Source organism: Lepisosteus platostomus, chromosome 6 (genome assembly GCF_059453375.1).
Source record: "Lepisosteus platostomus isolate fLepPlt1 chromosome 6, fLepPlt1.hap1, whole genome shotgun sequence".
In the NCBI taxonomy this organism is placed as follows: Eukaryota; Metazoa; Chordata; class Actinopteri; order Semionotiformes; family Lepisosteidae; genus Lepisosteus; species Lepisosteus platostomus.
In genome coordinates, this window is record NC_142616.1 from 8,551,759 (window position 1) to 8,577,288 (window position 25,530).

The window sequence follows — 25,530 nt, forward strand, 5'->3', positions numbered from 1 at the left end:
GAATAGAGACATTAAAAAAAAGAATTTTAAGTTCAGTCAGTAAGATTAGTTGTCCTACCCATGGAACGGTAAAGCACACATATGAAAGGTGACACTATGTTGCTTGTATGAATGTGTTATATAGACTATAGAGACGTGACTATAGAGACGTGTTGTTTGGGTCAGTCAGCACTTCATTGTGGGAAAGTGAAGGAAACTTCTGACAATTTGCTCTTTGACAGGAACGTTATGGATATACACAGCAAGATAAATCTAGTGACTACACTGCTAATTGGGTTGGTCAACTGGACACGGAAGGACAGTACAATTTCTAAGCCAGGTATGAGCTGCTGATAACAGTTCTTCTACAGCACTGGCCTGTTCTTATAGCCCACCGGTCTGTTTCCAAACCAACCACAGCTAGACTGTGTAGTGTCATTTGGCGTGATTGCTATATTACTTTCTTGCGGGGTAAAAATAATGATTTATGCTTTACTTTACACTTGGTTTAAACCACTCAATGCCAGCTTTTTCCATCGTGCATGCTTTCTTGACATTGCAGCAAATATTGTGAGAGCAATCAGGTGAATTATCAAGAAAATTGAAATAAATTGAAATAAAAAATAAAGTGTCTATAAAAAAAGTAACTTTTTTCACATTTGTTGAACCACAATATACCCTACAATATTGGAAATCAAACCACCATTCTCTTTTGTTCTACAGAGAGAACAGGTCTACAGTGTAAACTCATAGTTCCATTGGAACCTCTGTCTGTCAGTGTGGGCAGTGACATCGTCTTGCCCTGTCACCTCGCACCTGAGACGAGCGCCGTGTCTCTGGAGGTGAGGTGGTACAAAGGGAGCTCTGGTGAGCTGGTCCATCAGTACACAGACAGGAGGGAGACAGAAGGCCCAGGCTACCAGGGCAGAGTGCAGCTGTTCCATCAGGAGCTGGAGAGAGGCAACGTGTCCCTGCTGCTCAAAGATGTCAGAACCTCAGACCAGAGCACCTACATTTGTCACGTCTACTCTTTGCTGGGAGATGAACTGGATTCCCAGCTGGAGATGCTGGTTACAGGTAACACAGTTGAAGACAGTCCTTTCAGGTTGCTAAATAAAACAAGAATCAGGGTTGCTATGAGCGAATACAATTTAAGATGTTATAATTTGCACTGGGGCGGCAGGGTGGTGCAGTTGTCAGCACCCACGGCTCACAGTGCTGGGTCTCTGAGTTCAGTTCCTGGGATGCTGTCTGCATGACGTTTGTATGTTCTCCCTGTGTCTGTATGGGTTTCCTCCAGGTGGTCCGGTTTCCTCCCACAGTCCAAAGACATGCAGGTGGGTTAACTGGCTCCTGGGAAAACTGGCCCTGGAGTGATTGTGTGTGTGTGTGTTTGTGTGTGCTCTCCAGTGGACCATGTCCCATTAAGAGTGCATCATGGCTTGCTGGGATAGGCTACGCCCTTCCCGACAACCCAGTATAGGATAAAGATGGATGGACTGTTTTATAGATGGAACAATATTGTTCATATACTGAACATTTTATGTTCAGTAAACGTTTTTAGGGCTATGAAGCAGAATGTAGGGTACACAATCATCTCCAGATCTCCAGAAGTTAATGACCCTTTATCTTAAAAAACAGATCTACATTTATGATGTATATTATATATTAGATATATAATACATATTATTCATATGTATATTAGATATATTATTATATATTATATTATAAATGCAAACACATTTTACGATTTCAAATTCTTGTTTTCAGGCATATGAAACCATCATTTAATTGCTTTACTCTTTTAACATTTCGGAATTTCTCACCACTTCTCCTTATCATTTACATAACAAGTGTTATGTAAATGTTTGTATATTTCAGACCATCTTTGTCAATAATGACAATAATACATAATAGTTATTTGTCTTTCTTCTCCAGAACCTATATCAGAAGATCTCCCAACTCATGCCCCACCATCTCCAGTCACAGGTTAAGTACAATTGGGTATTAATCGTGTTTCCTTTCCAATGTTTGATTAAAGCCTAGTGTGTGAAAACTGTAAATTATCTGTTGTGCTATATGCACATTATTTACTAGAGTCTGAGCAATATCTACATATATGTCAGCAAAAAACATTTTAATTATTAAAGTTCTGTTTATATGTTAGTTGCAACTGTTTAATCACACATATATTAGCAGTTAACATGGGTGCATGTAACTACTGTATACCAGGTACCAGACCAGGTTGTAAATCCAGCATCTTGAATATGTGCAAAGGCACATTTTTGGGGAAAATTCTGACAAAGTTGTCAGTTTACCTGATTTTATTCTGTGAATCTTGCTGGTGGCTTTCTGCTGTGTTGACTGGGAACAGACCCAGAGAACACAAACTGCAAAAGATCACATTATCTTATTGTCACAAAGCTGTCAAAGCACAAAGTTTGATGGGAACTGTACCTGAATAACAAAATGTACACTGCATCCCTCCAAGCCACAGCATGTGACTGAACTGCAGCTCACAGTTGCAACACATACCTTAAAACAACAGATTCCTTATCCCACGATTAACACCAATGTGTCACTGTACAGACAGGAATAAGAGCATGATGTCAAATCTTAATCTAGCAATGCAGACAAGCTTGTGTCCTCAAACTGTCTTATCTCCTGACAAAGAACTAATCCGCCGTTAAGGTCTTACTTGAACTCCTTCAAGACTAAATGTGTGCTTACAATATATTCTTCCTTTGCCTTTACTTTGACATCCAGAGTTCCACTGGGGATGCAATCTGACCAAACAGGAAGAGCGAGTTTAGGGACAGATATTTGTGTTTCTTAAATATTACACAGTATTAATTCTCTCATATTAGTATCCAATCACAGTACATGGCTACAAACTGAGCCACCCAAATACCATTCTCTTTTGTTCACCCCCAGGTCTACAGTGTAAACTCACAGTTCCATTGGAACTTCTGACTGTCAGTGTGGGCAGTGACATCGTCTTGCCCTGTCACCTCACACCTGAGACGAGTGCCGTGTCTCTGGAGGTGAGGTGGTACAAAGGGACCTCTGGTGAGCTGGTCCATCAGTACACAGACAGGAGGGAGACAGAAGGCCCAGGCTACCAGGGCAGAGTGCAGCTGTTCCATCAGGAGCTGGAGAGAGGCAACGTGTCCCTGCTGCTCAAAGATGTCAGAACCTCAGACCAAAACATCTACACTTGTCACATCAAGTCTGTGCAGGGTTATGAACTGGATTCCCAGCTGGAGATCCTGGTTACAGGTAACACAGTTGAAGACAGTCCTTTCAGGTTGCTAAATAAAACAAGAATCAGGGTTGCTATGAGCGAATACAATTTAAGAAGTTATAATTTGCACTGGGGCGGCAGGGTGGTGCAGTTGTCAGCACCCACAGCTCACAGTGCTGGGTCTCTGGGTTCAGTTCCTGGGATGCTGTCTGCATGACGTTTGTATGTTCTCCCTGTGTCTGTATGGGTTTCCTCCAGGTGGTCCGGTTTCCTCCCACAGTCCAAAGACATGCAGGTGGGTTAACTGGCTCCTGGGAAAACTGGCCCTGGAGTGATTGTGTGTGTGTTTGTGTGTGCTCTCCAGTGGACTCATGTCCCATCCAGAGTGCATCATGGCTTGCTGGGATAGGCTACGCCCTTCCCGACAACCCAGTATAGGATAAAGATGGATTGACTGCTTTATAGATGGAACAATATTGTTCATGTACTGAACATGTTATGTTCAGTAAACGTTTTTAGGGCTATGAAGCAGAATGTAGGGTACACAATTATCTCCAGATCTCCAGAAGTTAATGACCCTTTATCTTAAAAAACAGATATACATTTATGATGTATATTATATATTAGATATATAATATATATTATTAATATGCATATTAGATATATTATTATACATTATATTATAAATGCAAACACATTTTACAATTTCAAATTCTTGTTTTCAGCATAATTTAATTGCTTTACTCTTTTAACATTCCGGAATTTCTCACCACTTCTCCTTATCATTTACATAAGAAGTGTTATGTAAATATTTGTATATTTCAGACCATCTGTATCAATTATAACAATAATACATAATAGTAATTTGTCATTCTTCTCCAGAACCTGTATCAGAAGATCTCCCAACTCATGCCCCACCATCTCCAGTCACAGGTTAAGTACAATTGGGTATTAATCGTGTTTCCTGCGCAACGTTTGATTAAAGCCTATTGTGTGAAAACTAAATTATCTGTTGTGCTATATGCACATTATTTACTAGAGTCTGAGCAATATCTACATATATGTCAGCAAAAAACATTTTAATTATTAAAGTTCTGTTTATATTTTAGTTGCAACTGTTTAATCACACAGATATTAGCAGTTACCACGGGTGCATGTGACTATATCAGGTACCAGACCAGATTGTAAATCCAGCATCTTGAATATGTGCAAAGGCACATTTTTGGGGAAAATTCTGACAAAGTTGTCAGTTTACCTGATTTTATTCTGTGAATCTTGCTGGTGGCTTTCTGCTGTGTTGACTGGGAACAGAACCCAGAGAACACAAACTGCGAAAGATCACATTATCTTATTGCCACAAAGCTATCAAAGCACAAAGTTTGATGGGCACTGTACCTGAAGAACAAAATGTACGCTGCATCCCTCCAAGCCACAGCATGTGACTGAACTGCAGCTCACAGTTGCAACACATACCTTAAAACAACAGATTCCTTATCCCACGATTAACACCAATGTGTCACTGTACAGACAGGAATAAGAGCATGATGTCAAATCTTAATGCTAGCACTGCAGACAAGCTTGTGTCCTCAAACTGTCTTATCTCCTGACAAAGAACTAATCCGCTGTTAAGGTCTTACTTGAACTCCTTCAAGACTAAATGTGTGCTTACAATATATTCTTCCTTTGCCTTTACTTTGACATCCAGAGTTCCACTGGGGATGCAATCTGACCAAACAGGAAGCGCGAGTTTAGGGACAGATATTTGTTTCTTAAATATTGCACAGTATTAATTCTCTCATATTAGTATACAATCACAGTACATGGCTACAAAATGAGCCACCAAAATACCATTCTCTTTTGTTCACCCCCAGGTCTACAGTGTAAACTCACGGTTCCATTGGAACCTCTGTCTGTCAGTGTGGGCAGTGACATCGTCTTGCCCTGTCACCTCACACCTGAGACAAGCGTCGTGTCTCTGGAGGTGAGGTGGTGCAAAGGGAGCTCTGGTGAGCTGGTCCATCAGTACACAGACAGGAGGGAGACAGAAGGCCCAGGCTACCAGGGCAGAGTGCAGCTGTTCCATCAGGAGCTGGAGAGAGGCAACGTGTCCCTGCTGCTCAAAGATGTCAGAACCTCAGACCAAAGCACCTACACTTGTCACATCAAGTCTGTGCAGGGTTATGAACTGGATTCCCAGCTGGAGATGCTGGTTACAGGTAACACTGTTGGAAGAGATTTATATACTATAATGACATTTTTATTAATTTTATGTATTGAAAAAAATATCTCAAGGAGCTTAGCATTGTGTGGGACTTGAAACCAGGCTTTTTCTGGCGATAGACCAAATGCTTCCACACGCCATATTAAGCATTCACTTAAGGTACTGTATGTGTTAAGGTGTGTTAATATATGCATGACACAATGTGCTGCATTACCTGGTGTACATTCTGAATGGCTGGATCTGGTTTTAGAATGCAAACATAATTTAACATTTCAAAATCTTTTTTTGTCAAAAAAATTTAGCATTTTCTGTTGAATTTTGACAGTGCAATTTTTTCCACAATTTATCCTTAACTTTAAATATCAAGTCAAATATTTACATTACATTACATGGAACTTCTAAAACATGGATAATGGTAATCCAGAAAAATAATATTTTTTCCTCCAGACTCTGTTTCAGAAGATCTCCCAACTCCTGCCCCTCCAGTTGTGATCACAGGTTAAGTACCTTTGGATATGAATCACGTTCCCTGTGAACCATATAGTTAATGCTTATTGTTTGAAAACCTGAAGTTAACCATGTTGCAACATGTCCGTTTTGCATTTATAACATTCAGAGTATATATTTGTTATAAAAAACATTTTTTTTAAATATATGTTTGGATGTTTTTTTAAGAGTACTGCTCCTCCCAAGATACCTCGTCTCAGTGATACTTTCAGATTATGTGGGTGTGTGAGAGTGTGTAGGAGCTCCGAAATTTAATGAAAATCAAAATACAGACATTGTGCCAATTATCACTCGTACAACACCAGTGCAGCCGAAAGATCTGTAATGGGAGAAAAAGTTCACAATTTGCTCCTTATAATCATAATTGTGCCAAAACGTTCTGTATGATGGGAACTGTACCATAATAGCATCCTATAGACTGTACGTCTAAGAGACACATTGTGTGCCTGCATTGCAGCACATAGATAGCCAAACAGCTGGGTCCCCAGCCTACTAGTAATACCAATGCAACACTGTGCAGTAAAGGAATCTGAAACCAATACTAAATAATACTAAATGTTATTCGCTTGTAATGCAGTCTTGCAGTGTCAAAATTTTCTAACCTCCAGATAAGGAATTAATCTGCCTCCAAGATATTTCTGGGACTAATATGCGACTGTGTGCAAGATCGCAATATTTTATTTTTCTTTTCCTTTGTGTTGAGGTTCAGTTTTTGTGGCACTGGGATTTGGAATCTTGACAAGCAAGAAAAGTGGCTTTTAGACCATCTTTTAAATATTACGCTGTTAATTCTCTTATATACTGTAAGTGTAAAGGCACACTAAATCCCTTTAACGGCATTCACCAAAGCACTATTCTCTTTTGTTCACCACAGATCAATTTACACTCATGGTTCCATCAAAATCTTTGTCTGGCAATGTGGGCCGTGACATCGTCCTGCCCTGTCACCTCACACCTGAGACGAGCGCCGTGTCTCTGGAGGTGAGGTGGTACAAAGGGAGCTCTGGTGAGCTGGTCCATCAGTACACAGACAGGAGGGAGACAGAAGGCCCAGGCTACCAGGGCAGAGTGCAGCTGTTCCATCAGGAGCTGGAGAGAGGCAACGTGTCCCTGCTGCTTGAAGATATCAGGATCACTGACCAAGGGATCTACACATGCCAAGTCAGCTCGGGGTTTAGGAACAAGCTGGAGTCTAAGTTGAAGATAGTGGTTAGAGGTGAGTACTGGAGCTTTTTATACTATGGCTGTTACTTTCAGTTATATATTATATATAATATATGCTATTTGGACGTTTGCAGTTAACACTCATCCCCAAGCACTACTTATCCCTGCTCATTAGATCTCAGTTACATATTGGTATTAATTGAATTTTGTGTTCAGAAATACACAAAATAGTCTTTAACAGTGACATTATTGAACAATATTGTTAATATGTGTACAGATTACATGTCAATAAAAGGCTTTTTGAATGGTGTCATTTTGATAGTTTCCTTAGAAGACCTTTCATTTTAGTAAGGTGCGTCAACACTCTACTGTATAATGCCAGCTACACCACAACATCGTATTATAGTTTATATTATATTAATAATGTTATAAAATAATATTATACTATATTAGATTACAGTGCTGCTATATTTTCCTGTAGTAAATCACACAATTGACCAGACTAATTGCTCCACATCCCACTACTTACACCAATGTAATGGAGCAGAATGGTGTTAGGTTTGGGGATCAGAACTGCATAATTAATTAGCCAAAAAAATGATCTCTCAGCTGTTTTGAAATTTTAAATCTGACTATAATGCAAGAGTGAATATAGGATGTGTTCTTTCACCCCCTCCTCGAAGTTAAAGGTGTTCAGTTAGATTGGTTCATAATTAGATTCTACTAACTGTCAAGCTATGGATAACTGATTGATCAAATGTTCACTATATATCCATTCTTTTATCTTCCAGGCCAGAAGCATGGACAGCCATTATCCTCCCATTGGGATCACCGAAGAGAAGGTTTTGTACTGGGAATGGCAGTGGCTCTGATGGTTTTTATATTGTTTCAGTGGATGAAGAATAGAAAAACACAAGGTATTATAAAATCTCAAAATCTGTGTTATTAAAGGTATATTATGTAAACATAATCATGACACATGCATTTACATAACAAGTGTTATTATGATAGAATACAACAAAGTCTGTATTTTTTTAAGTTATTGTAATACAAATATATGAAGGTACTTCATTTTTAAACTGAAATGTTTTTAGGAAAACTGGTAAATTGCTATATGGACCACGTCTTCATGGGGTCAGAGCGCAGGTCAGGCATTTGTACAGGGCCCCTGGAGCAGCTGGGGCCTAACGGAGTAGGATTCCTCTGTCGGCCTTGGGATAAGAACCTTCCAGCGACAAGCGCAGATCCTTAGCCACAGAGCCACTGCACTGCCCCTATTTTATCCTCATCAAAATGTATTAGAATCACCTTATTTCCACTAACTTGTAAGCACATCGTTCTATTTTTATTTTGTCTGCTAGTTTCCATTGTCTGGTTCATTAAAATAAAAGGTGTGGACAAAGAGATTTGCTAAACCATTTAGATATGAAGGCATGACACGCCACTAAAGTAATATGGGGAAATATGTATTTTACTTATCTTACTTATCGTTAATGAAAACATATTAATAAAGACTAATAAATGAGTCTGCTACTTTGGTTTGTGGGGGGGTCTGTCAGCACCACTGCTGTATACATGTATATAATTCATTTTCTTTAAATATTTATCAGTGTGTATTTGTCATTTACTGGTCTGGCTTCAGGAGAAAGATAGCTCATTTTCCCAGAGCAAGCAAGTTCTCTCTGTGAGTCTTCCAGGGGGAGATTGAAGAAATAATGGAATTGAGCACGATGGGCTTAATACGTTTTTTCCTGTTTTTAACCTGCTTTCTTTGGAACGTTGGTTGTTTTTTTCTAGGAAAGAAGTCTCGAGGCCTGCGGAACACGTGTCTCGGCCTGATATTTCTGTGTGCAGTTGTTGGAGGTCTGTTTTACACTGGTAAATTACCACAGGAGCTGTCAGGTATGTTTTACAGCACAGAATCCAGAGAGGTGTAGGATCCGTGAACATTGTTTGATCACATGATTGATTTGAACTTTGTGATTAATCTTAATACAGAGAGTCCCCATTATGTCACTTTTAAGGACTGAAAAGTAGCAATTTAAAATGTAAATACGAGGTGTTAGAGACCATAATCCTGGTATTTCTTCCATAAGAACAGCTTAGGATATTTACCATGTCCTTAAATCATTTTCCTTTATATCATAAAAAACATATTTAGATATATACCAATGACACCCAGAAAACTTTTTTTTTGTTTAGAATTTTAACACTAAAACCCTCCCAGAAAATGGTATGGTTAGGGACAATCTCTTTTTTTTATTTAAAAACACAAAAGCATCTAAGTATGATAGGGAGGTTTAATATGAACTTTATAAAGTTGACATCATATCTCAAATCAGCTGTTTTCATTGCAGTACCTTCCTCTCACAGCTTTTTTTTGGTCAGTAGACAATCTTATGACTTTCTCCTCAATGAGTGCTAAGCTGGTTAGAGTGTTTTGATTATGAAGATCTTTAACCCAGCAATCATCCCATTGTCTCCATTACCTCACTTCTTTGCCATACTATTTGTACTTTTTAATGGTTTTGAAGATAATTTTCCCTTCCTGGAGATGGGGGAAGGGGAGTTCACCGTTCTGCTATTGTTTACAGAAACATGTTGCAAATTGATTCTCCATTTTGGGGCCCTGTAGTGTTCTAATGGGGGAAGCATTATTGAGATTTAGTGACAGTTTTCTTAATTGCTTTGAAGACCTTTCATTTTTTGTTTTAAGGAATGATGCCTTGTGATGATGCAGACAGCTGCCTGCCTGTTGTGTCAGCTGCTGTGACCATCTTGATTTCTACATACTCTTTCATCCGAGTCGTCAGGGTCCAGGAGAATCCAGGTACACAGCACAGCTTCATGTCGATAGTTGTCATGTAGAGTTTGCCATGATGAAAAGCATCTGAAGACTCTACTAAGACAGATTACAACATAGCACAGTCAAATCAGACGTCCACACTATACAAGTCAATACGCAATAAAACCATGAGGGTTCTCTGAAATAATTTTTAATAATTTTTACTCCCCATGCACTTACTGTAGTCAGCAATATTAACATGACAGCTTTTAGCTCTAATAATAGTTGCAATACACACTTTAAAAATCATCATTAGATTTTGTTTTGCTCAGAAAACATAAATGCATATGTGGAATAGGCAGTCCATAGCAGTGAGAAACACAACCCAAAAGGTACAAAAATGTAGGGGGACACCACAGTCAAAACTGTTGTTATTGCCTTAAAATCAAGCCATTTCTATTTTTAATCATGAAATTAGTAGGAATATTAATAGTTCAATATAACATACATTTTATTTTGGGTAATTTGATGAATAGATATAATTATATACATCATATTTGATCAAAAGTACCTCATGTTCAACATGTTTGTGTTTCATGTGACTGATCTTTTTGATAAAATAGTTTTGGGATTGGTGGACTTTAGAGTGTTAATCACAATTATTCAAATTTCAATCAAGGTTGGACTGTAAATTATTTATGCATTATTTATTGTTGTACTCAACTCTTTTCTGTTCTTATTCAATGTCCAGGGATTAAAACTGAAGTAGCAGTGCCTTCCTGGTTCCTGCCTACAGGAATGGGATTTGGTGTGGGCTTGTTTGTTGGAATCGGAAGTATTTGCCTGTACTTCATAATGAAGAGCAAACAAGGTATATTAATTTCTAAATCAGCAAATTTGTATAATCACAATATGTCCGTGGTAATCACAAATGTTGTTCTCCCACATAAAAAACATTAGTAGTATGCCACTACTGTATCATAAAGCTGAGCGAATGATGAATTTGCTTGTGAGACCCTGTAGGATGGGTGTGAGAGTTACAAGGAATAAGAGGCTTTCAAGCTACTAAAACTAAAACAGCATCAGACTATAAACAATCACCAGTGCAAAAAATATGTATCCAAGTATAAATATATATAAGTATATATTTTATATACATTTTAAGTTACCACATCCATTACTGCATGTAAGGGTGATGATTAATTGGAAGCTGGAAGGAGGTCTAATTCCATTGCTGCACTTCCACCCTCCTATACAGTATATATATACTACCCAATCTCCACCCTAGCAGCAGCTCCCATGTTCATTCCTCATAACTGAAGGGGATTGTGACAGAGCTGATCTTCAGCAAATGACACCATTTCCTTAGCCAGGAGAACTCACACCATAGTATTAAGTTATGGATGTTATTCTCTCTTTTTAGGTTTGCAAGATAATAGTTGTGAATTCTGGCAATTTAAGAGTTTAACATATTCATGAAAAAGCTTCCTGGCTGCAAATATCTCTACACACATTGTTTCTATCACCCCTCCCTCAACTCCAACTTCACCCTAGCAGCAGCTCCCTGGTTCATTCCTCATAAGTGAGCAGGGTTGTGACAGAGCTGATCTTCAGCCAGTGCTGTTATTTCCTCTGCCAGGAGAGCTACCACCAAAGTTAGAAGTATGCTATCCCTTTACATTCAGCAATTAATTTCTCAGTTCCAGTTTGACCGAATTGTTGCATTGCATGATCCTGCAGTATGAGGTTATAAATCACTGGATTCCTTTTGCTTCAAGATAGTTTGTCACATATTGGATATTATGCTCTTTTTTTCAGGCTTGCCAGAAAATATTGCAGCGTACTTGCAGTTTAAAAGATTGACAGATTATTTTGAAAATTTCAGAGGTAAGAAATATTGTGCAAACTGGCATAATCACAGGCAAACACAGAGAAATGGTTTCACAAGATTCATGTAACTGGAACTTCATTTTTAACCAAATGCCACAGCAAGAAATACACATTCTGTTTTCTAAAATGCCATTATTTCCAGAATACACTAGGTACCAGCAAACACCACAGTAGATTATTTTACAACATAAAAGTATGTCAATACTTCCATTTAATGAAGTGCTGTGTTCAATTGTTAACACAAACATACAAGAGCAGGCAAAAGACAATGCAAGGAATATTAAATTCCTCAGATAGGTTAGTCAATAAAAATATAAATCTATATTTTCTAAACAAACTATTTTCTTTAATAATTCATTTTTTTATTTTATAATGAAATCCTGTTGGTATGGTTGTGGACTCCAGGGCTGTTGTACTCAGCTCATTTCTGTTCTTATTCAATTGTCCAGATATCCAGCCCGAAGAAGGTGTTCCCTCCTGGTTACTGCCAGCTGGAGTTGGATTTGTAGTGGGCCTTATTGTTGGAGTGTGTTTCCTTTTGGTCTACCGGCTGTGCTTAAGAAAACAAGGTAAATGTATGATCTTGATGATCTCAAACTGAATTAAAGCTCTGAGAAACATACACCTTTACTGCTTCGTTTGGCCAGGTGATTGTAGTAGCTCAGTGAATTTACATGTAAGCTCCTGATGTTTGTTTACAACTCATGATTCTGGGATGGGTCTTGGATTACAGGACAGGCCTTGGGCTTACATGGATATGATAGCTTAGGGTTGCAATGGATGAGACTGAACAATTGAAATGAATGAAGTATTCAAGGTAATAACACTAAAATAATTACCAGATTATAAAAACTGCCATTACATGAAATATCTAGAATACCAGAACATTTTTGTATCCTACATTTTAACATTTTGTTATTTTAAAGGAAAGCTGAGAGCAGATGAAACATTTTATTTATGGTACACATTTTTGTATTGTACAGTCTCTATTCTCCACTGTCTTTCCTCTCAGTTAGTTGGAAACATTCCTTGAATGTGTCCAGTGCTATGGGACTGAACAAAAAGCCATTTATATTAGACGTTCTGTATATTCACATTAGTTACTGCTTTCTGTAATCTTTTTCAGTCAATTGACCAAAAGCTTCAGGTGAATGACACCAGTACGTACAGCCCTATATATGATAGTTCAGATCTCTTTTCATTGGAACACTGGTTGTTGTTTTTTTCTAGAAAAGAAGTCTCGAATGTTGCGGAACACGTGTCTTGGCCTGATATTTCTGTCTGCAGTTGCTGCAGTTGGTGGAGGTCTGTTTTACACAGACAAATTACCACAGGAGCTGTCAGGTATGTTTTACAGCACAGGATTCAAAGAGCCATAAGATACATGAACAATTGTGTACAATCCCATGATGAATTTTAATTTTGTAGAGCTCATTTGTTTACAAAGTTTAACCAATATAGAAAGTAAATATAATCATAAAAAATAAAATACAAGTAGTACCTGCCATCGATGCAGAGTATTCTGTGATGTATGTCAGACCAATGCCTAGTATTGTGTTGTTTGAAAGGGGCAAACACACTCACAATTATTATTTCCCCTTCAGGAGGTGGTGGAGGGAATCCTCTGACACTTTCTGCTATGATTAGGTCAGGGAGGTGCTGGTCAGTTAACTCTTCTTTTTGGGGCCCAGCAGTGTTCTCTGGGAGAAGGATCTGGGAGACGCTTGTCTTAATTGTTTTGTATCAGTCGTCACAAAAGTGTGTTGTTTTTATGCTCCCTGTGCTCCCAGAATAGGCTTTTGGATAGATACCCGTATACAGAATATGAGGTTTTCAAGCTACTAAAACCAGAAAAAATTGCCAGACTGTGAAACGTTACCATTGCAAGAAATATGCAGCAATGTTATTCTATGATACATATGTTTGGAGTAGCCCTATCCATTGCTACACTTAATGGTGTTGATGAACAGAAGCTCAGGTGGAGGTCAAATTCTAATCTTGCACTTCCACTCTTCTATACAAGGTAAATAACAACTAATTGCATAGAAGACAAGCATGCCACCAGTCTCCCCAAGTAAGGATTTTATGGGGATAAGTTCTAGATAAGGGAAAGATATCCTTCTTTAAACAGCATTGACCGATCCCTCTTAATATATTAAGACTGTTTATTAAAAATGTAAGTCCTGGTTTGTTAGCCTGAGGTGATGGAATGTTGTTCACAGTTCTGAAAATAAATCATTAGCAACCACAGTCCTTAATCCAATATTCACTCTTCTTTAGCAGTCCACAGTCCTTAACTGTCCAAATTCACACTCCACACTTCTCATTCACAGATTCTTACTGCACCACGGTTCTCATATAACCTTCCTCACTTTTACTGTATCGGCTTCCACATTATCAACCTGATCCGAGCTTGATTTATAGTGTTTTCAGAGCTGCACGCCTTTTTCTCATTTGATTAATTGAGAATACAGGAATTTCCTCAATTCTGCCACCTTGTGGCTCTGGTCAGACGTGTTGGTGGGGTCTGGGCATATATCTAACGCATGCAGTAAGGTATTAGAAAAGCTCACTGGCTGCAGACACAACTCTATTCACATCTTTTCTAGTTTCCATCCCTTGACCTCAATTTCATACTTGCAGCTGCCTCTCTAGTTCATTCCTCATGAATGAAGGGGCTTGTGACAATGCTGATCATCAGCTAGCACTGTCATTTCCTCTGTCAAGACAGGCAATGCCAAAGTATAAAGTATGCTACTGAATTATATTTATCTCGTTTCATCGCAATTACAAGTACCAAATCTCCACCCCAGCTGCACCCTAACAGCACCTCCCTGGTTCATTCCTCATAACTGAGGAGGGTTGTGACAGAGCTGATCTTCAGCAAATTCATGTCATTTCCTCAGCCAAGAGAGCTAACATCATAATACAAAGTACGCTACTCCTTGACATTTGTCAGCTTGTGTCATAGCAATTATAATTTGACCAAACTAATAAATTGAAGATATTTCAACAGATATAATGGATATTATTCTCTCTTTTTAGGTTTGCATGAGAATAGTTTAATTCTGGTAATTCAAGAGTTTATCAGATAAATGTAAAAGCTCCCTGGCTGCCTATATCTCTACACACATCTTTTCAATCACCCCTCCCTCCACCCCAACTTCACCCTAGCAGCAGCTCCCTGGTTCATTCCTCATAATCTTCAGCCAGTGCTGTTATTTCCTCTGCCAGGAGAGCTACCACCAATGTTAGAAGTATGCTATCCCTTTACATTCAACAATTCATTTCTTAATTCAAGTTTGACCGAATTATTGAATTGCATGATCCTGCAGTATGAGGCCATAAATCACTGGATACCTTTAACTTCAATATAGTTTGTAACCTAATGGATGTTATGCTCTTTTTTGTCAGGCTTGCCAGAAAATATTGCAGCATACTTGCAGTTGAAAAGATTGACAGATTATTTGCAAAATTTCAGAGGTAAGAAATATTGTACAGTCTAGCATCATCACAGACTCATCCTAGTAAGTGAAACACAGAGAATTGGATTCACAAGATTCATGAAACTGGAATCTCATTTTTTAACCAAATGCCACAGCAAGAAATACACATTCTGTTTTCTAAAATTCCATTATTTACAAAAAACACTAGGTACCAGCAAACACCAAAGTAGATAAAGTATGTAAATGCTTCCATTTAATGACTTCTCAAAATTGAAGTGCTGTGTTCAATTGTTAACAAAAACATAAGAGAAGGCAAAAGACAATGTAAGGAATAGTAAATTCTTCAGATAGGTGAGTGAATAAAAATATAAATCTACATTTTCTAAACAAACTATTTTCTTTAATAATTCACTTTTTAATTTTATAATGAAATCCTGTTGGTATGGTTGTGGACTCCAGGGCTGTTGTACTCAACTCATTTCTGTTCTGATTCAATTGTCCAGATATTCAGCCCGAAGAAGGTGTTCCCTCCTGGTTACTGCCAGCTGGAGTTGGATTTGTAGTGGGCCTTATTATTGGAGTGTGTTTCCTTTTGGTCTACCGGCTGTGCTTAAGAAAACAAGGTAAATGTATGATCTTGATGATCTCAAACTGAATTAAAGCTCTGAGAAACATACACCTTTACTGCTTTGTTTGGCCAGGTGATTGTAGTAACTCAGTGAATTTACATGTAAGCTCCTGATGTTTGTTTGCAACTCATGATTCTGGGATGGGTCTTGGATTACCCTGAACAGGACAGGCCTTGGGCTTACATGGATATGATAGCTTAGGGTTGCAATGGATGAGACTGAACGATTGAAATGAATGAAGTATTCAAGGTAATAACACTAAAATAATTACCAGATTATAAAAACTGCCATTACATGAAATATCTAGAATACCAGAACATTTTTGTATCCTACATTTTAACATTTTGTTATTTTAAAGGAAAGCTGAGAGCAGATGAAACATTTTATTTATGGTACAGTACACATTTTTGTATTGTACAGTCTCTATTCTCCACTGTCTTTCCTCTCAGTTAGTTGGAAACATTCCTTGAATGTGTCCAGTGCCATGGGACTGAACAAAAAGCCATTTATATTAGACGTTCTGTATATTCACATTAGTTACTGCTTTCTGTAATCTTTTTCAGTCAATTGACCAAAAGCTTCAGGTGAATGACACCAGTACGTACAGCCCTATATATGATAGTTCAGATCTCTTTTCATTGGAACACTGGTTGTTGCTTTTTTCTAGAAAAGAAGTCTCGAATGTTGCGGAACACGTGTCTTGGCCTGATATTTCTGTCTGCAGTTGCTGCAGTTGGTGGAGGTCTGTTTTACACAGACAAATTACCACAGGAGCTGTCAGGTATGTTTTACAGCACAGGATTCAAAGAGCCATAAGATACATGAACAATTGTGTACAATCCCATGATGAATTTTGATTTTGTAGAGCTCATTTGTTTACAAAGTTTAACCAATATAGAAAGTAAATATAATCATAAAAAATAAAATACAAGTAGTACCTGCCATTGATGGAGAGTATTCTGTGATGTATGTCAGACCAATGCAATGTATTGTGTTGTTTGAAAGGGGCAAGCACACTCACAATTATTATTTCCCCTTCAGGAGGTGGTGGAGGGAATCCTCTGACACTTTCTGCTATGATTAGGTCAGGGAGGTGCTGGTCAGTTAACTCTTCTTTTTGGGGCCCAGCAGTGTTCTCTGGGAGAAGGATCTGGGAGACGCTCGTCTTAATTGTTTTGTATCAGTCGTCACAAAAGTGTGTTGTTTTTATGCTCCCTGTGCTCCCAGAATAGGCTTTTGGATAGATACCCGTATACAGAATATGAGGTTTTCAAGCTACTAAAACCAGAAAAAATTGCCAGACTGTAAAACGTTACCATTGCAAGAAATATGCAGCAATGTTATTCTATGATACATATGTTTGGAGTAGCCCTATCCATTGCTACACTTAATGGTGTTGATGAACAGAAGCTCAGGTGGAGGTCAAATTCTAATCTTGCACTTCCACTCTTCTACACAAGGTAAATAACAACTAATTGCATAGAAGACAAGCATGCCACCAGTCTCCCCAAGTAAGGATTTTATGGGGATAAGTTCTAGATAAGGGAAAGATATCCTTCTTTAAACAGCATTGACCGATCCCTCTTAATATATTAAGACTGTTTATTAAAAATGTATGTCCTGGTTTGTTAGCCTGAGGTGATGGAATGTTGTTCACAGTTCTGAAAATAAATCATTAGCAACCACAGTCCTTAATCCAATATTCACTCTTCTTTAGCAGTCCACAGTCCTTAACTGTCCAAATTCACACTCCACACTTCTCTTTCACAGATTCTTACTGCACCACAGTTCTCATATCACCTTCCTCACTTTCACTGTTCCGGCTTCCACATTATCAACCTGATCCAAGCTTGATTTATAGTGTTTTCAGAGCTGCACGCCTTTTTCTCATTTGATTAATTGAGAATACAGGAATTTCCTCAATTCTGCCACCTTGTGGCTCTGGTCAGACGTGTTGGTGGCTGGTCAATTCCAGTTTGACTGAATTACTGAATTGTATGATCCTGCAGTATGAGGCCATAAATCACTGGATACCTTTTGCTTCAAAAGAGTTCATTACATGATGGATGTTATGCTCTTTTTTCAGGCTTGCCAGAAAGTATTGCAGCATACTGGCAGTTGAAAAGTTTGACAGATTATTTTGAAAATTTCAGAGGTAAGAAGTTCTGCCTGGCTTGTTCATAGGCTCATTTTAGTGATAAAAACGAAACACAGAGAAATGGATTCACAAGATTGTAACAGGAACCTTCTTTGTTAACCAAGTGCCACTGTGGGAATGACACATACTACTTTTCTATTATGTCATTATTTCCTAAATCCAACATAAGCAGCAAACACACCTTACTAAGTGCTGCCTGGCAATCTGTGCTCAGAATTTTAATGTAGTAGTACCTAGTTCTGTTGTCAACAAAAATACATAATAGAACACAAAAGAAAAGGTAAACAGAAGTAAATCCCTAAGTAAAGTTAGTCAATAAACATTATGAGTACATGTTTTCTGAAAAACAATTTTCTTTAATGATGCACTCTTTAATGTTATAATATCATCATGGGGTTGTGGTTGAACTTTGATGTTTTAATCAGAATGAGGGCCTCAGTCACAGTACAGGATGTAATGATTGACATATTATTGACCCCAGGACTGTTTTACTCAGCTCATTTCTGTTCCTTTTAATTGTCCAGGTATTCAGTCTGGAGAAGGTGTGCCCTCCTGGTTACTGCCAGCTGGAATGGGATTTGCAGTGAGCCTTGTCTTTACCGCAGTTTCTTCCCTTTTGGTTTGCCTGTGCTGTTTAGGAAAGACACAACGAGGTATATTTATGACCTTGATAATCACAATATTGTTCATCTGAGAAACGTGCCTTAACTGTGTTGTTTAGCCAGGTGATTATAGTAAATTATAGTAGTGAATTTACATGTAAAGTCTTTATGTTTGTTTGTTTGTTTTGCACCTTATGATTCTGGCATAGACCTTGGATTATCCTAGATAGCACAGGCTGTGGCTCACCATGGACAGGATAGGCCTTGGGTTGCCATGGATATGATTAGCCTAGGGTTGCCATGACAGAGTAGGCTCTGGGTTCCCTCAACAGGTATGGCAGTCTTTCTGATGGTGCATTGGATGTGTAGACTGACTCTTTCATCCACGTGTCGCTGCTACTAACACTAGGAAAGTTACAGACTATACAAATAACCATTAAACGTACTGTACATAACACTAGGTTGTTGTTTGCATCCCCCATTTGCATCCTCCTTTTTTTTAGCATCTAACATGAAAAGTGTAAACCAAGTGAACTTATTTTTCTTGTATCCCTTTGTTCAAATGTCCATTACTATCCTTAAATTGCAAATCCTATTAAATTTGTTCAGCGTCACTGGACAAAGCCATTTCTATTAGATACAACAGAAGCTTTACACATGACTCGACATTAACTACTGCTGTCTGTATTCACTTTCAGTCAAGGAAAACCAAATGGGCCAAAAGACTGAAGTGAATGACACTGGTAGGTACAGTACTGTGTGTTATTAATAATACACTTTACTTCACTCCAAATTCACATTCAGTGTTTATGTTCACATTTAGGGAACGAGCACCAAACACACCACCAAGTGGATGAAACAGACCTAACTCTGAAAACAGATGGTGAGTTCATATCTGGAGAGGGACAGTGGTTCTAATGCCAGGATACAACAAGATGCTGTTGATTCCCAATCAAGATCCGTGCAGAACATTAGTTTTGTTGTTGGTATTGCTCTGCCAATACGTAGCTACGATAATATTGATCTGAGATAAATTACAAGTCCTTCACACTACCTCAATATTAACTACTTCTGTCTATATTCTTTCTTTCAGTCAAGAAAAAACAAATGGGCCAAAAGGTTCAAGTGAATGACACTGGTAGGTACAGTACTGTGTGTTAATAATACACTTTACATCACTTCAAATTCACATTCAGTGGTTATGTTCACATTTAGGAAAAGAGTACCAAACACACCAAATGGGTGAAACAGGCCTAGCTCTGAAAACAGATGGTGAGTTTGTATGTCTGGACGGACAGTGGTTCTAATGCCAGGATACAACAACTACTGCTGTCTGTATTCTTCTGTCAGTCAAGGAGAACTGAATGAGCCAGAGGATTCAATTGAATGACACTGGTATTAATAATACACTTCACTTCAATATCATCATTAACTACTGCTGTCTACATATTTCCAGCCAAAAAAGACCAAAAGGGCCAAGAGTTTCAAACAACACCTAAGAGGCACAAAAGGCACAACATGGATGAAGTAGACAACACTGAGCAAAAAAGTAAGTTCTGTATGTATTCACAATCTTGAGAGGCACAGACGTCCTGACACGGAATTTCAACAAGAGGCTGATGAGTCCCAGACTAGATCTGTACAGAACAATAGTTTTGCTGCTGGAATGGTACTGTCGTGGGCAACATCACCCAGAAGCACCATTCGTCCTTCAACATACAGTTAAAAATATTCTCTGGCCAGATGTGAAAGAGTGATGTCTAGAGCTGTCTAACAGTAAGAGGAGCATTACAGTCTTTCCTCCATCCACTGGCCTCTGCACTGGGGTAATAAGTTGGCCCTGTCTTATATAATACTGAACGATAAGTCAGGAAGGAATGTGGCATCACTATCCTGCCTCCACTGCGAGGAGATATAGGGGCAGAATGGCTCAATCTTAATCTCTTTTGGTCCTTCACACGTGTATCTGTGTATTGCATAATATTCTAAATGTGCCCAATATAAATTCTGCAAAACAACAAATGGTGTTAGTGAACAGAATTTTGTGTGATGGTCAAATTCTAATCTTGCACTTCCGAGATTGTGCATAAAAGCTCCGTCTGTACAGTGTATTCAGGCCCTCAGCATTTTGCTTTGTTAGACCCCACAAAAAAAAAACACACACATTTGATTCTGAGTAAACATATTTTTTTATTTAGTAATCTATTTTTTATTGAAATAAAGAAAGGAGGATAGACAAACTTAAGAGGTTAAGCTTGTCTCTCACTCGATTTTTCAAACAGAACAACAGGCTTTTATTCTTGAAGATGAGCAAAATGTTTCATACTGAGAAGTGCGTTTCTATGATAGGTCAGTAAGAGTTTGTTGGTTAATAAGGCATAAACAAGGTCAGAGAGTCTGGCAGTTAGTTCAGGTCAGCCCTGGCAATAAACCAAGACCCCTGTTCCCTTCATGTTGCTAAACCTGAGTGTGGGATACATGAATTACTTCTCCATTCAGTTGTCCTTGTCTGGCCCTCAGTGTCCAAAACAAAAAAACAATTCTTCAAGACTTCATTAAAGTCTAAAGTGAGGACTTCATTGTTAACTCAGAAGAAGCCAAAGGTTCCTTCAGCTTCACACAGACTGGGGTGAAGGCATGGCACTGTGGTAAGGCTCTGTGCCTGTGGCTGGAACATTGCCGGTTCAAATCCTGTGGCCAGTAGAGGAATCCTACTCAGTTGGGCCCCTCAGCAAGACCCTTAACCCCAGCTGCTCCAGGGGTGCTGTATAAGTGACTGACCCCGTGCTCTGACCCCCAGCTTCTCTCTCCCTGTCTCTGAAAAGACATTTCTAATGCAAGAAATTGTATATGGCTAATAAAGTGATCTTATCTTGTAGATATGCTACTGCATTATTGGGACCTTTGCTCTGTGGTTATCTACTGTTATCTTTATTTGTAGAGAAAATAGCGGCGCTTGAACAATGGAATAAAGAGCTGCGTGATGAGATCAGTAAGTACTGCTCTATTTTCTGTCTTTGAAGTATGTTATCATTTAATAGTGTAGTAGTTCAGGTGGGTAGCTGCATCAGCATGCGTAGGCTGCAAAGGAACAAGTTATAGGTTTATTCCATGCTGAAAAAAAGAAGAAAGAGAACACAACGTTTCGGCCATGGAGCCTTCTTCAGGTGTCAGGTGTCACACCTGAAGAAGGCTCCACGGCCGAAACATTGTGTTCTCTTTCTTCTTTTTTTCAGCATGGAATAAACCTATTACTTGTTCCTTTGCATTTAATAGTGTAGTTTTACAGGCATAAGAGCAAATATAATTGTTTTTTTTTTAGTTAAGCACTCATCATCTCACTCAGGAGGGTGTAGTGTTCTGTTAATCTCGACAGGAACAGCTATGTACAGTCAAGTCTTTATTGCTCGATCACTCAATGGACTTTCAAACAGTGGTCATTTAGCAACATGGTCTCTTTGTGAACTGATTGTAGTTTCCCAGCATTCAAACATTACATAAAGCCCATATTACAAATAGCGTTACAGATGAACACTGTGCATTTGCAAAAGTTACAGCACGAATGTTAAGAATCAGTGTTGTCCAGTTACTGTTGTCTCCTATTGATTTGCATGTTTGACCCATACTGTATATGTACCATTTGAGGAAAAGGAGGTTAGGAGAAAAAAACATACAGGAAAAAGTTCTGGTTTTATCTAGATTGTTTTTTTGAAGGCACACCATTGTATTCCCAGCACTGTCACGTCTTGTATTGTCCACTCAGAAAAACAACACTTCTGCATTGACTTACTGAGCAGGAAATATCCCCATAATCTGCAACAATGGTGATCTTCTATTAATGGAGATTTCTCTCATCAGAGTTCTCTTACCTCACTGGTTGGCTTGAAAAAAGCAGCAGTCAGCACAATGTGCGCAGTGTGTCTGTGTTGTCCCCATACATTGTCTTCCTCGAGGTCTCCCCAAGAGTCATTCTCTGTCTCCAGCTCAGATGATTTCTCTCACAGAAGAGGACAATTTCATCTTTCTCCTGTCAGCTTGTTTCCCCTGAATAGCCTCTGAGAATACAGATAACATGCTAGACTTACAGACATATTCACATAGTCACATACAGTATATAGAGACTACAGTATATACATATATTTAGTGGTCTGGAAGAGTAAATGAAACATTTTCACAATCCTTGTTTTGAAACACAAAGAGGTTTATGCACATTCCACCTGTTTCTGTTTGACATCGCTCACATTGTGATGAATTTTGTCATTCAACAATAACTAAATAACTCTTCCTTTTTTAGTTATTTAAAGCCCCTGTTATATCGTGTTATTGACTGTAAATGTCTATGTGCAGGCAGAGCAAACCTTGTCATAGAAAATTTGACAGAAAAGCAAGAGGAGCTCTGTAAGTATTGAAATATTTACAGTTTAGTGGCTTTACTAGGAGAGTTTGCAGAATGTATTCTTTTCATTTTGTATAGAAGTCGGTTACTTGGCCTCATGCTTTATGCTTTTACGTGTCCATGGTTTCTATTTGAGTTTCTATTTTCTACTCTTTCGTTTCTTGCCAACACCAGCATATCAACCCGACCAACAAATGGTACACTGGCGCACTGTCTGTTTGGTTAGACTTCATCATGGAAGGGAATAATAGATGACTAGATACTGCAGTAACAGCCAAATAAGTTCTAGAACCTGAGATGAAGTTTAAACAACTGAGTTTATTACATGCAAGGAACAATAAGACCAAAGTATTGTTCGAAATATAGGTACAAAACTTCCAGTTTATAGAGCAAACTTCAGCTGCTTCTGACGCAAATTGTTACCATGGTAATGGGGGGGGCACCTGTGTTTGGACATTCCCAAGACCTTGACCACTTTGAATGGTCGGTTTTATCTTTTCTTAGTTAGGGGGGGGTCTTTATCTTGCACTTGAAAGTTCATATCAATTAACTCCCATCCCTACCATAACTCAAAGGTGCCTAAGCATGAGATGTCTTGTATCACAAGATGTCTTTGTACAGAAAGATAATCAGTTAACCCTTTAACAGGTGTGAGCCTGGTCAGTACCTGGATGGGAGACCTCCTGGGAAAAACTAAGGTTGCTGCTAGAAGAGGTGTTAGTGGGGCCAGTAGGGAGCACTCACCCTGCAGTCCATGTGGGTCCTAATGCCCCAGTATAGTGACGGGGACACTATACCGTAAAACAGGTGCCATCTTTCGGATGAGATGTAAAACCGAGGTCCTGACTCTCTGTGGTCATTAAAAATCCTAGGGCGTCTCTCGAAAAGAGTAGGGGTGTACCCCAGCGTCCTGGAAAAATTTCCCATGCCTCCTAATAATCCCCCTTTATGAATTGGCTACATTACTTTGTTCTCCTCCCCTCCCACTCCGACGGCAGGCGGAGCGACGCGCCGGTTGGAGTCTTCTCGGTCGCAGTTAATGGCAACGTCAGCTCAAAGATTTGGTTCAAACCACCAAATGGAGACAGGCGTGCCGACAAGCGGACCTGCTGATGCGGGATTAACGCTAGGATGAGAGATTAGTGTTCATACCACTCCATATGAGAACATAATCTGAAGAAATGTATTTTATACCAGATCATTTTTGCCTACAGTCTGAAATATCCATTACTTATATTTTCCACCTCTTCATGAAATCGGTGATTTTAGGTTCTTTATGTCCACACATGTTTTAAATGCTCTTGTTGTACTTTTCCAGCCCTTTCCTGTCCATTTTCCATTATCCAGCCATTTATTTCTCCATTTTATTTACTTGAGCAATAATAATAATCTGCTCCCGGCTTGCTAGGGGTTGGTCTTTGGGAGGCAATCTTTACAGATGCTTTTTTCACGATTAGAAATATGATTTGGAATGTATTTAAAAAGTATTCGTATGTTTATACAACATCTTGATATTGCATTTTATTAAATAAGTGAAAAGATTCACTATGTGTTCAATCTGGAAACTAAGATGTAAAAAGAACACATATCTAAAAGGACAGCTGAAGTCTATCAGAATACACAACACACAACTAGTGACTTAATTAGACTGCAGGAACTACACTTTCCTTCCTTAATGCCAGGTTTGTATTTTTGAAGCTATGAGTATAATGTATGTATTATATTAAATGATCTAAATTGAGGTATACTAAAATATCTAAAGAACACAAGGTGAATAATACCTTTAGTCATACATACTTATTGAAACAAATGAGGGGTTACGAAAATGGAGAAAATCAGGAAATAACTGCTTGTAAAGATTTCTGCCAAGAATATACCCGAGCGGTTGGTATAGTTTAGAGGCAAGTGAATTGTTTGTTCTCTGGCACAGCATTGGAGGCACACCTGGATAAACACATATTTATTAACAAAGATAGTGACACACACTACATACAACATAAACATACAGCACACAAGTTTCTCTGTTTACAAGTTTACAGACAAGGCATTTCAGAGACCTACTGTATGTCTGTCACGAATGATCAGCAGACGATAGACAGATGAACCCAGTGTGGTACCTCAGTGGTCAGGAGACAAAGGGAAAAGACCCAGAAGCTTCCAATGCAAGAGAGGGCTAGGCGAGAAACATGGTCAAGGGCGAGGTCCGTAGTTCTTATCCAAAAGCGCGTAGAAGATTTGGAAAGGACAGCAAGGTAGGAGCTCTGAAGGGGCGACCAATACCAAACGAAGAACAGAGGGTTTTAGAGGGTTTAAATATTGTGAGAGGAGGAAGGTGCGCTGACAGGTGGTGTCGTGGTTGGTTGATTGACAGGGAACAGGGATTGACAGTCGTTTGGAAGAAGTGCTCAGGGCTGGAGTGTAATTAGCATGAGAGCGCTTCCGTGTGGGAATCTGGTTGGATGAGGGCGTGACAATGTCTAGACTACCCAGAAAACCCCCAAACTGCTAC

General features: G+C 38.8%; 1 protein-coding gene across 20 annotated transcripts in view; it reads left to right on the forward strand.

The window, feature by feature from the left end:
- Window positions 1–25,530, forward strand: part of LOC148660025 (uncharacterized) — a 34,785-nt gene that overhangs the window by 1,561 nt on the left and 7,694 nt on the right. For 3 of the 20 annotated variants that reach the window (XM_088637577.1, XM_088637575.1, XM_088637576.1), the window contains exons 2-27: window positions 222–319; window positions 703–1,056; window positions 1,918–1,968; window positions 2,914–3,258; window positions 4,106–4,156; window positions 5,095–5,439; window positions 5,892–5,942; window positions 6,826–7,167; window positions 7,907–8,032; window positions 8,913–9,017; window positions 9,832–9,945; window positions 10,652–10,771; window positions 11,719–11,787; window positions 12,240–12,359; window positions 13,021–13,134; window positions 15,205–15,273; window positions 15,740–15,859; window positions 16,533–16,646; window positions 17,952–18,020; window positions 18,548–18,676; window positions 19,324–19,368; window positions 19,449–19,508; window positions 19,719–19,763; window positions 20,082–20,174; window positions 21,567–21,617; window positions 22,973–23,023. In XM_088637577.1, the coding sequence (XP_088493703.1) occupies window positions 229–319; window positions 703–1,056; window positions 1,918–1,968; window positions 2,914–3,258; window positions 4,106–4,156; window positions 5,095–5,439; window positions 5,892–5,942; window positions 6,826–7,167; window positions 7,907–8,032; window positions 8,913–9,017; window positions 9,832–9,945; window positions 10,652–10,771; window positions 11,719–11,787; window positions 12,240–12,359; window positions 13,021–13,134; window positions 15,205–15,273; window positions 15,740–15,859; window positions 16,533–16,646; window positions 17,952–18,020; window positions 18,548–18,676; window positions 19,324–19,368; window positions 19,449–19,508; window positions 19,719–19,763; window positions 20,082–20,174; window positions 21,567–21,617; window positions 22,973–23,023 (3,244 nt within the window). In that variant the 5' untranslated portion in view covers window positions 222–228. Of the gene's footprint in view, window positions 1–221; window positions 320–702; window positions 1,057–1,917; window positions 1,969–2,913; window positions 3,259–4,105; window positions 4,157–5,094; window positions 5,440–5,891; window positions 5,943–6,825; window positions 7,168–7,906; window positions 8,033–8,912; window positions 9,018–9,831; window positions 9,946–10,651; window positions 10,772–11,718; window positions 11,788–12,239; window positions 12,360–13,020; window positions 13,135–15,204; window positions 15,274–15,739; window positions 15,860–16,532; window positions 16,647–17,951; window positions 18,021–18,547; window positions 18,677–19,323; window positions 19,369–19,448; window positions 19,509–19,718; window positions 19,764–20,081; window positions 20,175–21,566; window positions 21,680–21,914; window positions 22,429–22,972; window positions 23,024–25,530 lie in introns of those variants that run through there. The other 17 variants (XM_088637580.1, XM_088637578.1, XM_088637579.1 and 14 more) reach the window with 12 other exon arrangements.